The 17,562-nt window shown below is 44.3% G+C and overlaps 1 protein-coding gene across 2 annotated transcripts in view; it reads right to left on the bottom strand.

Annotated features, from left to right (window-relative positions):
* LOC124789772 (ubiquinone biosynthesis protein COQ9, mitochondrial) overlaps positions 1–17,562 on the bottom strand; it is a 191,391-nt gene that overhangs the window by 32,864 nt on the left and 140,965 nt on the right. For both annotated transcript variants that reach the window (XM_047257236.1, XM_047257238.1), the window contains exon 5: positions 4,617–4,826. In XM_047257236.1, the coding sequence (XP_047113192.1) occupies positions 4,617–4,826 (210 nt within the window). The remainder of the gene's footprint in view (positions 1–4,616; positions 4,827–17,562) is intronic.

Here is a 17,562-nt window from a genome sequence, read left to right as displayed (position 1 = left end):
TGCTTTCTGGCACTGCCTCTCAGTTCTTGATGGTGTGTTACTGTTGGCTATTGAACAGCCAGTGCCCAGGGTTTCGATCTCCTCTGTACTGCAGTGGGATGCCATGTACCTTGTCCACTTGGACCACTGGGGTGCTTCTCATAATACAAAATAGCTGTCCCACTGCCACAGGTTTTGGCTGGTTATTGACAATGAGGTCAAACAAGTTGTGACAGCCTGCCTGCAGTGAACTATCCATTAAGCAGCACCACAGGCCTCTCTTTCCCCATCCCCACCTTCCAGCGCATATATGAGTGTTTTCATGCTCATATTAAGGCTCCGTTCCTTACCTTCTTTTGGCTTTTAGAAGTTGATCCTTTCTCAAAGTTGCCTCACATGGTTTGTTGCCGGTCCACATTCACGGCAGCTTCACTCACAGCCCTCTCAAAGATTTTTTCCCTTAGAAGGATCTCCGTATGTACTTCTAATGTAAAATGACGCACAGTTTCTGTCTAAAGACTTTGAAAATTTATGTACAAAGTGTGGCATCCAGTATGTTGCTGCTGCTCCTCCCTTTCATTCTCAGTACAATGGACAGGCGGAGCAGCTAGTCTGTACATTCAAAGCCCAGGTGAAAGAAATAAATTGCTCAGTCTTCTCCCAAGGAAGCCCTCGATAGGTTCTTCAGTTCATACAGGTTCACTCCACTCGGAGAAAGCACCCTGGCAGAGCTGCTTCACATCTCCAGCCTGGTATGCTACTTCATCTGCTCAAGCCAATGCCCAGCTGCCCTCAGGCACCCACCTTGCAGCTATCCTATCCGGGCTCACTGTCTGGGCCTACAGGTTTGTCTCGTGCTCTAAGTGGACACGGCAATCAACCGACAGTGCCGAGGTCACCCCGTCTGCATTGAGCGCACCTCCGATGGCTTAATGTCATGATGTTACTACCAGTTCTGACCTGTGCTGGTTGTGTGTCAATAACTCATTTTTTCAAGGTATTTCATAATGTTGGAACACAGAATATGTTCCAAAATCCTACTGAAAATCAATATCAATGCTATGGGTGTATAATTCAATTCTATTTACACTCACCAGCCAGAACATTATGACTAACTATGTAACAGCCGGCATATCCACCTTTGGCACAGAAAACAGTCGATACTTCGTGGCATGGAAGCAGTGATGCCTTGGTTGGCTGCTGGAGGGAGTTGGCACCACATCTGCACACACAAGTCAGCTTATTCCCGTAAATTTCAGGGATGGGGCGATGAGTTCTGTCACCACATTCAATCACATCCCAGATGTGCTCGATTGAGTTCATACCTGGTGAGTTGGGGGATCAGCACGTCAACTGGAGCTTGCCACTGTGTTCCTCCAACTACTCCTTTACACTACTGGCCTTGTGACATGGTGTATTATCTTGTTGAAAAATGCCACTGCAGTCAGGAAATATTATCGTCATGAAGGGGTGTATGTGGTCTGAAACCAATGTACGATACTCCTTGGCCATCACGGTGCCTTACACGTGATCCACTGAGCCTAAGGATGGCCATCTGAATGTTCCTCAGAGCATAATGGAGCCGCCACCAGCTTTCTCCATCCTGAAGTACAGGTGTCAAGGAGCTGCTCCCCTGCAAGATGACAGATTCGTGCCCTCCAATCAGCACGATAAAGAAAGTATCAGGATTCATCGGACCGTGCAACACTGGGCCACTGAACCAACGTCCATTGCCAATGACTGTATGCACATTTCAGTTGTAGTTGCTGATGTCGTGGTGTTAATGTTGGCACACACAAGGGTCGTCAGCTGCAGAGGCTAATCGTTAGGAGAGTTCAGTGCACTGTGTGTACAGACACACTTGTACTCTGCATAGAATTAGAGTCTGATGTTAGTTCCGACAGCAGTTTGCCCGCTGTCCTATTTTACCAGTCTGCCCAGCCTGTGACGTCCGACACCTGTAACGAGAGGTAGCTGCCCAACCCCATGATGTATCGAGTTGATTTCACCACGTGTTGAAGACACTCACGACAGCACTCCTCGAACGCTCCTCAAGTTGTGCCGTTGCCGAAATACTCGTGCCAAGCCTCCGGGCCAACACAATCTGCCCATGGTCAAATTCAGATAGATCACAAGAATTCCCCATGCTACACACAGACAGTATGCTCACTGATATTACACGTACATGCACCATGTGTATGTATGTGTGTGTGTGTGTGTGTGTGTGACCAGAAGTCATTCCTCACCAGGTGATGCTGCTATATCACCTGGGTGGGTTTACATCGGTAATGCTGCTATCCCCTGGATTGATTTACATCGATAGTAGGATGGTGGTCATAATGCTCTTTTCAGTCTTTAGGCACAAATGCTTCATCTAACTGTTGGTTTGTACACAATGGCCAAAAATGGAGCAATTCCGTGAGCATACTCCAAAGGAATGTAATTGGTGTACAGGCTGGACCAGAAGATTTACCTTTATTAATTGACTTCACTGCACTGATGTTCTCTACTTCGAAATTACTAATGTTGCAGCTGTTCTTGATCTGAAGTTTTGAATTCTTACTTAATCTTCATTGGTGAAGGAATTTTGGAAAATCATGTTTAGGAACTCTGCTACAGTGGATTGTTACCAGTAACATTGCCATTATATTTGCAAAGACTGAAGACACACTATTCCCTCAATATTGGTTGTCACAAAGACGTCTGCCTTAAATAGTTTAAGGAAACAATGTAAGAGCTACATCTCGAGGGCTACACAGGAATTAAAACCCTGCTTCTGTCAAATGTGATTCCAGTGTGTTAATCACAGTGCAGAGAGGGGTAGGGACAGAGAAGGGGAGTGAGGGGAGGGAAGGAGTGTGTGGGATGGGGGGTAGAGTGAGGGTGAGGGGGTGGACTGGGAGTGGGGTCGAGGAGGAGGAGGACTGGGAGTCGGGGCGAGGGGGTGGACTGGGGACTGGTGGCGAGGGGGGGGGGGGGGTGGACTGGGGACTGGTGGCAAGGGGAGTCGGCCAGATGGGGATGGACTGGGAGTGGGGGTGATGGTGATGGACTGGGAGTGGGTGTGGGTGTGGGGGTGATGGTATTGGAGTGGGGGTGTGGGTGTGGGGGTGATGGTATTGGAGTGGGGGTGGGGGTGATGGTGTTGGAATGGAAGGGGGGCGGCCATGAACTTGGGGTGGTGCAGTGGGGATGGACTGTGTGGAGGGAGGGTGGGAGTGGAGGGGGAGAGATTTTAGATGGCAGGGGAATGGAAGGGGATGGTGGAAACTGAAGTGTATATATAAACTGCTTGCTCCTGAAGCTTTTGCTTGCAAGCACATCAGTTTAATCCCATTAGTTAATCACTTTGAATGTATTTTCCATTTTTGCCTTCACTTTCAAGAGATAAATGTATTCTTTTCCTGTAACTGAAAACACACACACACACACACACACACACACACACACACACACACACACACACACACAAAGACACACACCAAAAATCTCAGAAATTTGATTTCTGAAATCTTGAGCTCCTTTTTGTCTTTCTTCAGTGTTTATTGCAATGTAACTACCTTTACAAATGAAAGGAGGAAAGATTCGAGTTTAATATTTTGTAGATATCAATATTATTAATCTTGAGATTGAACCTCTTCTGTCCCTGTTGACTTACAAATAGCTTTGTATTGGGAGAGGATCTACCTTGAGCAACACACAATTTTTTATCTTTTCTTTTATTTCCCCAACATTCTGCTGCCATTTTGGTATCATCAGTGGACTTTTATTATCTTTTTTGTTACCACATGCTGTGGTTTTCTTGGATTTTTATTTTTTTTATTGCAGTTGTTTTCTTCACAGTTTGCCATTTTTTCTGCTTTCCTCAGCATGTGGTAACAAGAAAGATAATAGAGCCCACTTCAGTGAAACATGTCTGAGAAATAAAAGTTAAAAATAGTGTTTTGCGCAAGGTGGACGCTCTACAAAAATATTACTTTTGAATGCATTATGGGAACAGCAGTGATCAATGTCTTGTAAATAATTACTATTAAAAACAGTCTTGATCACGATTTATTTTATAAGGTGACCGGTTTCGACCACTACTGTGGTCATCTTCAGACCATTGAGTGGAAACCCCTTTCTGTTGTGATTCTCCAACAGAAAGGGGTTTCCACTCAATGGTCTGAAGATGACCACAGTAGTGGTCGAAACCGGTCACCTTATAAAATAAATCGTGATCAAGACTGTTTTTAATAGTAATTATCTACAAAAATAAATCTATCAACATTATTAATGACACGGGCACAATTCCAGTGATGGCAAGGATGGAGAAGGAATTTGGTCAGAATTTTGTTTGAACAATTAGACTGGCACTGGACACTAGTGATTTACGGAAATCTTGGAAAACTTAAGACAGATTTGGGGATGGGAATTTGAACCTCTTTGGTTACTTCTCACAATAACATAGGTACTGTACAGCTCCTTTTAATCATGTTTTGGAACTAAAAGCAGTGAGTAATGAAATTAAATGCCACCAGTCCAGAGTAAGGAGTGAAAATACCAGTTTATATCATTACTGAAATTGTCAAATTCTCAAACATGGTGACAGAGTAAATTGTAACTGTATAGAGGTATTCAAAACACATTTCTCTTACTGTGATAAAAGCAGCAGTAGCAGTTTCTCGAGCGATGGATGATGCTTCTTCTGACTGGTGCAGATACGAATGTAACCTCTCAGCATCATCAATTCGTCTACGCAGGAATTGCCATGTTTCCTGGAAACCATCTGATTTATCTTGTATCATGTAGAGCTCCGTCATTTTATAGATCCCAGCCAGGGAGATCCTCCTTGTGTACCAACCAAACTGAAAGAAAATGTTTGACTTATGCATAGTGTAGTAAAACAGGTTCCATTATTTTGGAAATAAATGAAAATAAAGCTGAACAAGATTTAAAAAAAAAAAAAAAACTTTTACGTTACACATAACACAGTTTTACGTAGTCCTTTTAAACAGTACACTGCTTAGGTGATAGTTCCACTCTTTACGCAGTCATTGAGGACGTTTTTGATGTTTTTCGTAACCCAATCACTTCAAACAGAATCCACTTCCTGGATCACACAACATGGATGTCAGGTATCCCAGAGAGAGGGGGGAGGACACACACACACACACACACACACACACACACACACACACACACACACACAGAGAGAGAGAGAGAGAGAGAGAGAGAGAGAGAGAGAGAGAGAGAGAGAGAGGGGGGGGGGGGATCATAACTTTCTTTGGAGAATTCTTTCATTGTGACCTCAAACAGTTCAGGCTGATAACTGTAGGATAGTCACACTTTTGTATAGGTCTAGTGTCGGAAACTGCTCAAGTGACGCTCTTGTGGAAACGACAATTTTCCGCTACAATGGTGGTAAAATATTGACCAGATGATGTCTGTTACAAACTGTTTTGCTGAAGACTATGGTCCAAGAGTAAGTTGTTTTGTTATTCGGATTAGGATACTGATCACTACACACACAATGCATAGGATATTTTTACTGGAGATCTGTCATTTTTAATATGCTCCTCAGCAATGAGAAGTAATCATCACCAGTCTGACCTTTGGCTGACACTAAAACACACACACACACACACACACACACACACACACACACACACGAGCTCAAGTGCACTATTTCCACCATATTAATCCTCCCAATGAATAGCTGCACCTCTTTAATGAGGTAGTCAGTTACTTTGCACACTTTATTATAACGTAAAATTTTACTGACTCTTCTGAATAGCTGCTGTAGTAACCAAGTAATACAAGAAACTGATCCAAGTAACACAAATACAGCTTTATTCTTAAACCTCTGAACAATAACGGAAATAAGCCTCTATTGACTCCACTTATAACACGGCAAAAGAATCATATAGAAGGTGCAACATAAGTGATACACAGAAAACCTGGTGTGGGCAGTAGGAACTAAATGAACATAGTGAGAGTGAGGCAATGCTGCTCCGCGAGCATATAGGTGTGAGTCACCGGCAGATGGAAGGGCAGAGTCAGTGCCTTGTGCACACCTCCTACAGCTGCCTGTAGTGGCTGGCCCTTGCTCATACAGTTGGCAGCTGATTTAAGTACACACGTGTGGTAACACTACACTCCGTGCACTCGCACTCACACACACACTCTCACTCACACGCCCTTGTGCAAAGAGGGTGCCCAGGTGACAGAGGAGGTGCCAGTGGCCCGATGAGAGACGCATCCGTCAGATCTGGAACAGTGCTAGCCGGTACTGGTGGCAGAGGTGGGACTGTATGGCGGGTGGGCACCAGAGTACAGGTCTGGCAACCGAACCCTTGGGCCCACACCTGTGATCCCAGCACGAAGCGGCTGCAAGAAACCGATCACGGCAGGTGCAGCGCAGACTGCAGAAGGTGGAGGAGGACGTATGCTGCCAGCTCTGAAGCAACTCTGCTGGGCTCCACTCCTCGATAGGCGTCGAGAGATTGGTGGTCGGGAAATGGAGAAGGGCATTGTCCGGCAAAGAATCCACAACAAACTTTTTCATTTGGAATTCGAATGTATGCACTAGGCATTCTGCCTCACAATTTGATTGAGGTTGGAACGGCAGAGCCATACTGTGACAAATTCTGTGATGGGACTAACAACTGAAGGATGTGAGAAACAAACTGGGGGCTCATTATTCAAAAGTATACGAATTATGACCACAACCGATGTCGATGGACACCACAGAGTGTACAGAAATGGGAAAAATATACCTACGACAACCAGGCAACAGGAATTCGAGAAGAGAGCCGCAAATTCTATAGGAATGCATTCATGTGGCTGGTATGGAGTGGGCCAGTGGGACAGAGACACGCTGGGAGCTGCCTATTGTCAGGCACACTGCTTACAAGCCACTCAAAGCAGAATATTCACCATTAATCACTGGCCAAAAAACATGTCTCTTAGCTAACAGTTTATCGCGTGAAGCTCTCGAATGGCCCTGGTGGAGAAGGCAGAGAACCTCGCTTAACAAAGTGGTGGGAACGACTACTGTGGCAGAGGGGTCTTCGGTAGACAACAACAGAACACTGTCAAAAACAGAAAGGCAATACTGTAAGGAAAAGTAATTGCACATGGGATCCATAGCCCGACCTGGCAGATTTTCTAGCCAGCCCTGTTGAACAAACCGAACTGTGTGCCAGGAAACCAGGTCAGCAGCAAAGGCAGCTGTTATGCACTAGCTCGTAATTGGAAAAACCTCGACTGTGGTCTGTGTTTCACTATCGAGATGAAAGTACGGCAATTCTTCAAGATCAAAGGTGGGTTCGGGACACACAGGAAGGTGAGACGAGCCATCCGTCCCCTAGGATGGCCTGACACTCCTTTGTGGACGAGGGGCAAAACAGACGTAACAGTGGACACGTGGTCGGCCAGAGGGCAGACCCCACCCAGTGAGACCTTGAACCACAAATAAACGACAGAAAGCTGAAAAAACTGAGATTTCGTGAGGTTACACTGCAAGCCTTCAGACTGTAGGACAGGACACAAAGTGAGAAAATTTTTCAAGTGATCGACTGTGGAGGAACCTGTGACAACAATGTCATCCAGATAATTAACGCAACCCGAGACAGGGATAATCAATTGCTCTAAAAATTGTAGGAAAAAAAAGCAGGGGCGCTAGTCACACCATAAGGCAAACGCAAATATTGACAGAGACCAAAACGAGTGTTCAAAATCAGAACTCGCCGAGACTCCTCATCCACAGGAACCTGCAGATGCGTTCCAGACAAATTTTTAGGAAAATACTGGGCACCTGATATTTTGCCAACAGCTGCTCCTGGTGTGGGCACTTTCCACTGTGTGGAGATGGAGACCCCAACAGAGGGAAATGAGGCACATTCCAACCGGCAATCCCACCTGACGGGGGGTATCATGGAGACATCCCTCATTTGAAAGACATTGTATACGGGATGGTCAGAAAATTATCAAATAGTGATTGCGTACAAAATCAGGAGTTGGCTCCGTCGTATTTGCAGATGGCGAATCCCCGCTTCTGCGAGGAGGCTGTCGACACAACTAATGTGAAAGGCAATAATAGCCAGAAGCAGCCCATAATGATCAACAGGGTCAAGAAGTTTCAGAGTGGAAGGATCTGCTGAGCCATAAACTTGACAGTCATAATCTAGTCTCTACAAAACCAGAGCATGGTAAAGATGGAGAAGATACGTGCACCCCAAGATATGTGGGCCATGAGGCAAAGAGCATTAAGCTCTGTACACATTTAGTCTTTAGGTGGCAAATATATGGGGCAGCCATGTGAGCTGTTTTAAAAAAAATATGGCCCAAGAAACGGGAGTGTGCTACAACATCTAGGCATAAATAAAGCTCTGGATCAGAGGTACTGTAGGTCCATGGCAAAAATGCATAATCCTCATTCTGTTGGGAGAAAACTGGATGGCATGAGGAAGGGCCCATGCAGAGGCCCGTTGGATAGCACCTCGGAGCTGGAATTCAGCAGACGCTACCGAGTGGGAGCTGCATCAGATGCAAAAATTGTTGACATACAATGCTGCGGTAACCAGAGGCCCAACAGAAGATACAAGCCCGTTGATGGAGATGATGAATAGTGTGACACTTAACACAAAACCCTGTGGGATACTGTTCTCCTGGGTCCAAGAGGTGTTGAGTGAGGTGCTGACTCGAACCCTAAACAACCGATGGAATAGAAACTCGTGGATAAAAATTGGAGGCAGGTCGCAAAAGACCCATTCGTGGAGGGTAACTAAAACGTGACAGAGTCAACCTGTGTCGTATGCCTTATGCAGGACAAAGAAGACTGCAACAAGGTGTCGGCAGTTAGTAAAAGCCTGTTTGATTACTGTTTCCAATCTGAGTAAATGGACAGTTGAAAGATCATCCTTCCCAGAAGCCACACTGATACAGGGACAAAAGGCCCTGAGTTTCAAGTACACAACATAATCAGAAGTTATCCATCCTCTTAACAGTTTAGAAAGTATGTTAATCAAGCTAATCGGTCAGTAGCTGTCTGGGGATGCTAGGTTCTTCCTAGGCCTAAGGACAGGGATAACTATGCCATTGCAATGGGGAGGCACCTGTGAGCGAAATCTGGTTGAAGACCCTGAGCAGATGTTGCCTCTTAGTAACAACCAAGTGTTGGATCACCTTGCTGCGGATGGAATCCAGGCCAGGGGCCATGTCATGTTTTGGTTTTTTTATGCTTTAGAGTGCAAAAACAACTGGGGTCATGTGTGTCCAAGTCAAAACTATAGCGTATGAAGACAGAGAGGAGTTAAAAAACGACTATACGTCAGTCCCAACTGACAGCAAAAAACAGGCACATGGAAAAATGGCTAAAAAAGACACCATACAGAAACGGAGGCCCAAAATTAAATGGTCATCACCGTATTGCTTTGTCGGATAAAAAGCAAAATGCGGTCAACACGGATATTCCACCAGGAAGTGGAGGACATTTAAAACTTGGGCGCAAAGTGTACAAAGTGGTTGGGTAGCGCCACTCGGCAAATGACGATGGCTAAAAAGGCAATGCCCAATATGCAGCTAATCTAAAATAACCTCCTCTCAGCGGGAGGACCGAAAGGAAGTCGTCCAAGCTGCTGGGAGAGGCTTAATAAGCCAGAGCTTATTCCAGTGAAGGGAGGCTGTAAATACTGAGGAGTATGCCAGAAGCCGATAGCGAAAAACACAGTCAGTCTGAGAGCCATCAGTGTATACGAAGGTATTATCGTGAAGTTCCATGTGAAGGTCACGAAACTGAAGGTGATAGACTGAGGCTGGAGTAGTGCCCTTAGGAAGCAAACGTAGGCCAAAGTTAACACAAGCCACTTCACTAAGCAGAGGTGAGGAAGGGTTTACATCCACCGGGAAAGGTGCAGGTAGTGTGAAGTTAAGCCTCTGTAGCAAGTGCCAAAAGCGTACTCCAAGAGGTAACAGAGAAGAAGAACGAGCCCCATACTGACGATCAAAGGAATCATCAAAGGAGGAGGCATAGGACGGGTGGCAGGCAAGCGGCACGCATACCTGCTGAGGAGAAAGGCACCGTGGTAGGACAGTGGTAGTTCAGCAGCTTCAGCATACGGTCTCTCAACTGGGCTGGTGTAAAAAGCACCCGTGGCCAAACGGATGCCACAATGATGGATAGCGTTGAGACGGTGTAAAAGGGATGGGTGTGCAGATGCATAAACAAAGCACTCATAGTCGAGTTTTGAACAGACAAGGGACCGGTACAAACAGCGGAGGGTGGTTCAGTTGGCATCCTACGAAGTACCACTGAGGACAGATAGGACATTGAGGAGCCGCGTACAGTGGGCTGCTAGGTAAGACACATGGGAGGACCAAGAGTGTTTCTTATCAAGAGTGAGCCCCAAGAATTTTGTAGTTTAAATGAACGGAAGTGGGAGAAATCACTTGCGTCACCAGAAATTCATACAGATGGTTTTGTCAGCAGAAGAGCAAAGGCCATTGTCAATGCTCCAGGAGTAAAGACGATCAAGACATTGCTGAAGACACCACTCAGTGAGAGAGGTCTGTGGAGAACTGCAAGAAATGGCAAAATTATCAACAAAAAGGGAGCCAGAGATGCCTGGTGGGAGACAGCCCGTGATAGGGTTAATGGCAATAGCAAAGAGGACAACACTCAGGATGGAACCCTGAGGCACAGACATTTCCTGGATAAAGGTGATCAACAAGGCAGAACCCACATGCACCCTGAAAACTCGATCTTTTAAAAATGCTTGAAGGAAATAGGGCAGGCGACCATGTAAGCCCCACGTGTAAGGAGTACGGAGGATACCAGTTCTCCAGCAGGTGTCGTAGGCCTTCTCCAAATTGAAAAACATGGCAACAGCCTGGGATTTCTGCAAAAAACCATTCATGACACGGGTGGACAAAGTGACGAGATGATCAACTGCAGAATGCTGCGCTCAAAATCCACACTGTGCATTCGTCAGTAAATTGCGAGACTCGGGCGACCGTACCAGCCCCGTACCAGCCAGGAATGAATCGTATGTTCCATCACCTTGCAAATGCAGCTGGTAAGAGAGATGGGGCGGTAGCTAGAAGGAAGGTTTCTGTCCATACCGGGGTTAGGTATGGGTATGATGGTGACTTCACACCAACATCCGGGAAATGTGTCCTCGGCCCAGATCCAGTTGTACATGTTAAGCAGAAAGTGCTTGCCTGCAAGAGAAAGTTGCTGCAACATCTGAATGTGGATGGCGTCTGGCCCTGGGGCAGAGGATTGGTATGAACTGAGAGCACGACTGAGCTCCCTCATAGTAAAGAAGGCATTGTACCACTCACGATTTGGAGAAGAGAAGGGTATTGCCCGAGCCTCCTCCGCTCATTTCCAATAGACGAAGGCAGGGTAATAGTGGGAAGAGCTTGAAACTTCTGCAAAATGATGGCCCAAGGTGTTGGAGATAGCAATAGGGTCCACGATAACATCGGCTGCTACTGTGAATGGGGGAATGGATCTCAGTCCCAGAGAGCCGTCGGAGGTTGGCCCACGTGACAGAGGAAGGGGTGGAACTGTTAAAAGAACTAGTGAATGAAATCCAGCTAGATCATTTGCTATCCTGAAGAACACGACGAAATTTTGCACACATCTGTTTATAATGAATGCAGTTTGCCACCGTAGGAATAAGGTTAAAAATGCGGAGAGTACGTCTCCGCGTGCGAATTGCTTTGCGGCATGTCTCAGTCCACCAAGGGACGGGGACACGACGTGGTAAAGAGGAAGTACGAGGAATGGAATATTACACAGAAGTAAGGATAATGTTGGTGAGATAGTCCACCTGGTCATCACAACTGGGGAAATCTCATTCTGCGAAGGTCGCCAGGGAGGAGTAAAGTTCCCAGTCAGCCGTGTCATGTGAAGAGGTAAGAGCCTGCATGAATTCCTATTCAGTGAAGGGTTTAATGTACGATTCAGCTCTGTGGGGTTTTAAACAGAGGAGGGTATGAGTTAATGAGCACTGTGCTTTCATTTAAATATATAGCCGAAAGAGTCAGCCTACAGGAATTGTGGAACGAACCCTGTCGTCGAGGACCATGTGCCACAAAGGACGCAGATTCACCATGAGATGGGGAAATTCACAGGCATCTATTGTTTATTGAGGCCTAATGACTGTAGTGTGCAAGTGAGACAGACAAGAACCTACGTCCTAGGGAAACCCAGCAGAAGGCTTATGTGGCTGAGGAGACATAGCAGTGTTAAATATGGCAGACCTAAGATCGGTCATAAGGGGAAACATTTATGGAAACTATTTAATTCTGTAGTAAGTCAGGGAATGAAGCCACAGTAATTTTAAACTGCCACCCATAAATTTTTATGGTGATCCCAATAAAACTTGAATACTGATCATATGTATAATAGTTTAGGATTTACTGTTAAAGTAAAATTAACAAGTTTTGTAACAAAGACCTGAACACTTTGGTCAATCTTAACGATCGACATTTCATATAGAAGCACATCACTAAAATGACAAATGTTGTAAATATCAACTCTGTAACTTTATTTGTTTAAAAGATACTGTAAATTTAATTTCTCAGTATTTACAGTTAAGTATCAGATCATCATTTCCTCTGCACAAAACACATTGAACGACGACAGCATGACACCTTATTGAATCATTAGGTAATAGAATATTTGTTGTAAAGTTTAGTGCATAATTGTTACTTTCGCTCTTTATTTATTTATCATAAAGAAAATTGGTGCAAGGTTACTGGCCGTGACATTCAAAGTTACAAAGGAAACTGTATTGGTTTTATGTAAAAGAATTTAACAATGTATATTATTGTTACTTTATTTAGAACGCAAAAGTGGTCAAGCTTTGATTATTTAAATGTGTTAAAATGTAAAATAATGTAGAATAAGCTGTAGCCAATCAGATGGATGGGTTCACGGTAGGGAGCTAGTTCGGCTGGAGACACCAAAGTGGACAGTTCAGATTGAGACATGAAAGTGGACAGTCAGTCTTTAGGCAGCTAGGAACTGAAATGACTTAAAAAATTTCATGTTGTGTGGTATCGCGGGACTTAGTCTCTGAGCAGTGAGCAACTGCGCACCTTGTGAGAACTCTTAACTTTTCATGTAGTTAACGAGGTGAAGTGTTGGACTTTTAATTCACAATGAGATTGTGAATGATCGAACTGTGTCAAACGGATATGCACTCAAGTGTAAAAGTGTTTCGAAATACGACCACTTTCGCTATTAGTTTGCTTTCTCAATAAACATTATTCTAAGCAAATCGCAACTGTGTGGCTTATATCATTTATGGGTTGTTAATTTAGTTCTTGATATTATTATTACTGTTATTATATGTTATATTAACTTTGTATTCAGCAAACTTGCCATCAGGTAGATAATTTAACCACAGAGTCACAAGTGTTTAATTTACGGCATGTAATGAAACACGTGCGGTCAACCCCTAGACGAGTTTGAGCCAAGACATTTCGATGAGGAGGAACCGCATGTGAGCCCGAACATCTTTGAGATGTTAGCTCGCAGGGGGTTCCTTAATCTCGATGTTTCTGCTGGAGAAAGGTAGAAGGATAGGAAGAGGATGCTGATGCAGTCACAAAGTGTGTCACAAGGTGTTCTGCATTGACCAGTGTATCAGTACACAGACCACCCTGTAGGATAAGACCCTGGACAGCTGAGCATTGCTGGCAGCCCAGAAGGCTACGGAGCTGGGACCAAACCTGTGATGTCCCCAGGGAGGAAACATACTGCTCCCAGCATTCCCTTTTACTCTGCTTAGTGAGGTACTTGAAAGTGATAAGGCAGGTATATGATGGGAGTCATTTAAATAGTTGCAGCAGCCATAGGTGGTCCTGGATAGCGACTGCTATGTCCTTGCTCCACCACAGCACTGGTCGATGACGAAGAGGATCTGTGGGTAGGGGAATAGCAGTCCCATCAACATGAAGGATAGTGCCAGAAACATCTTGCACAATCACATCAGTCCAATCTGAGAGAGAGGTGTCGATGTGCACAGCAAATGTATATAAAGGTGAATGCCCAATGTGGGGGCTAGCAGAACAATATAAATATCAGAAAGTGATCATTGTCACAAATTTCGCCATAGGATGACCAGTGTAGTGAAGCCATGAGAGATTGGGTGGTAGTTGTTGACATCCGACGTATCCTCCTTTTTATGCAATGGTTTTACAATGGCATATTTCAGTCTATCGGGGAAAACACCCTGCTCCAAAGAGCTATTACATATGTGGCTGAGAATCCTACTTATCTGTGGGGAACAAGCTTTAAGTACCTTGCTGGAAATGCCATCAATTCCGTAAGAGCTTTTACTTTTCAGTGAGTTTATTATTTTACTGATTTCAGAGGGAGAGGTTGGTGGAATTACAGTTGTTTCAAACTGCACAGGTATGGCCTCTTCTATTAGTAGCCTTGCCTCTTCTAGTGAAGATCTTGCTCCTATTTTCTCCAGAACATTTAAAAAATGTTTATTGAAAATATTTTCAATTTCTGATTGTTTGTTAGTACACTTGTCATTCAGTTTTATGGCACTAAAGTCTTCCTGTGCTCTTGGTTGCCCTGTTTCCCTTTCAATAATATTCCAAATTGCTTTAATTTTATTATCAGAGTTGCTGATCTCAGACATGATACACATGCTTCTGAACTTTTTAACCACTTTTCTTAGTACCGCACAATAGTTTTTATAATATTGAACAATTTCGGGGTCAGTACTCCCTCTTGCTGTTAGATACAGTTCTCTTTTAAGGTTGCAAGATATTCTTATTCCTTTAGTTAGCCAAGGTTTTTTATATGTTTTCTTGGAATTATGTTTAATTATTTTCTTGGGAAAACAATTTTCAAATACCCTTAAAAATGTATCGTGAAATAAGTTATATTTCAAGTTTGCATTGAGTTCCTTATACACTTCATCCCAGTCTAGCTGCTGTAGGCTTTCCCTAAAGTTTGCAATATTTATATTGTTAACTGAACGCACTGCTTTGAAAGTCTGATTTGATATACTGCATGGAGCTATGTCATGTACTGTAACTAGCTGTGCACCATGATCTGAAAGACCATTCTCAACAGGATACGCATTTATGTCCTTAAACTTATCTTGGTCTATAAAAAAGTTACCTGTCAATGTACTGCTGTTCTTTGTTATACGAGTAGGAAAATCAATGACGGAGCTCAAATTGAAAGAACTGAGTAATACTACAAGGTCATTCTTCCTATTACACTCTTTCAGAGAATCAACATTGAGATCCCCACAAATGATAATTTGCTTCCCCCTGTCCGACAGATAGCACAACAAAGCATCCAAGTTTTCTAGAAATAGCTGGAAATTCCCTGAGGGGGACCTATACACTGTTACAATTATGAAAGTGCCATCATTTAGTTTAAGTTCAGTGGCACATGCTTCCATATTTTGCTCTACACAAAATTTTTTAGTTTCTAAATTTTTTGCACTGTGGAAGCTTTTGACATATATGGCTTTCTCTCTTTTGGAGGATGAGGTGGGCCAGGCATGGAAGGAGATCAATCAGGCTTCTGCAAGATCTGGGACCAAAAGACAGCGAGCATTTTTCAGGCACACAGAGAGTGCACCTGGTGCCCGAGTTGTGGTAACAGGCTTCTGGCCTGACAGACACTGGGGGGAGGGAATCCGGTGGGTGCTGAAGGAGGGGAACATTTCTTCAGCTGGGGAGAGGGTGCGGCACCTGGAGGGGAAGGTGTGGAATCGCAGGGATGGGAGAGGGGGAGGGGGCTGGGTAAGGAAGAGGGAGGAGGGAGAAAGGATGTAACAGAGGCAAAAGTTGAAGAAATTGCCACTGACCGGAGTTTATCCTATTTCTGGCGAATGTCACCATAAAATAGGTGATCCAGGAACATGTACTTTTTGATCTTATTTTCTCTCTTGTAAGCTGGGCAATCTGCCGAGCATGGAGAGTGGCGGCCACTAGAATTTACACGCGCAGGTGGCAGAACACTGCGGCTTTCCTCACGGAATGGGTGTCCACAGTCACCACACAGAGGGTCCACCATACAGCAGAAAGGCATATGCTCAAAATGCAAGCACTAAAAGCACCTCACGGATGGCGGGACATACTACTTCACATCAAGTCGGTAACATACGATCTTAAATTCCTCTGGGAGGGTATCCCCCTTAAACGCCAGGATAAAGGCACCAGTATCGGTGCGTTTGTCTTTGTGACTGCTCTGTACATGTTGAACAAAGTGAACACTGCACGACTCCAGATTAGCCTGGAGTTCCTCATCAGTTTGCAGGATGAGGTCCCGATGGAAAATCACTCTGTGGACCATATTCAGTAACTGGTGAGGGGTAATAAACATTGGGATGTTACCTACGCAATCACAAGCATGAAGCGCTGCAGACTCGGTGGCAGAACAAGCTTCGACAAACAAGGAGAAAGATGAAACTTCCTGGCAGATTAAAACCGTGTGCCCGACCGAGACTCGAACTCGGGACCTTTGCCTTTCGCGGGCAAGTGCTCTACCATCTGAGCTACCAAAGCACAACTCACACCCGGTACTCACAGCTTTACTTCTGCCAGTACCTCGTCTCCTACCTTCCAAACTTTACAGAAGCTCTCCTGCGAGAGTTGTGCCACAAACTCCTCTTCTCCCCAATCCTATTCAATACTTCCTCATTAGTTATGCGATTTACCCATCTAATCTTCAGCATTCTTCTGTAGCACCACATTTCGAAAGCTTCTATTCTCTTCTTGTCCAAACTATTTATCGTCCATGTTTCACTTCCATACATGGCTACACTCCATATAAATACTTTCAGGAACGACTTCCTGACACATAAATCTATACTCGAAGTTAAAAAATTTCTCTTCTTCAGAAACGCTTTCCTTGCCATTGCCAGTCTACATATTATATCCTCTCTACTTCCACAGTCATCAGTTATTTTGCTCCCCAAATATCAAAACTCCTTTACTACTTTAAGTGTCTCATTTCCTAATCTAATTCCCTCAGCATCACCCGATTTAATTCAACTACATTCCATTATCCTCGTTTTGCTTTTGTTGATGTTCATCTTATATCCCCCTTTCAATACACTGTCCATTCCGTTCAACTGCTCTTCCAAGTCCTTTGCTGTCTCTGACAGAATTACAATGTCATCGGCGAACCTCAAAGTTTTTACTTCTTCTCCATGAATTTTAATACCTACTCTGAATTTTTCTTTTGTTTCCTTTACTGCTTGCTCAATATACAGATTGAATAACATCGGGGAGAGGCTACAACCCTGTCTCACTCCTTTCCCAACCACTGCTTCCCTTTCATGTCCCTCAACTCTTATAACTGCCATCTGGTTTCTGTACAAATTGTAAATAGCCTTTCACTCCCTGTATTTTACCCCTGCCACCTTCAGAATTTGAAAGAGAGTATTCCAGTTAACATTGTCAAAAGCTTTCTCTAAGTCTACAAATGCTAGAAACGTAGGTTTGCCTTTTCTTAATCTTTCTTCTAAGATAAGTCATAAGGTTAGTATTGCCTCACGTGTTCCAACATTTCTACGGAATCCAAACTGATCTTCCCCGAGGTCCGCT

The sequence above is a fragment of the Schistocerca piceifrons genome, chromosome 3 (assembly GCF_021461385.2).
Source record: "Schistocerca piceifrons isolate TAMUIC-IGC-003096 chromosome 3, iqSchPice1.1, whole genome shotgun sequence".
Classification (NCBI taxonomy): Eukaryota; Metazoa; Arthropoda; class Insecta; order Orthoptera; family Acrididae; genus Schistocerca; species Schistocerca piceifrons.
This window is presented reverse-complemented; position numbering and strand designations above follow the sequence as displayed.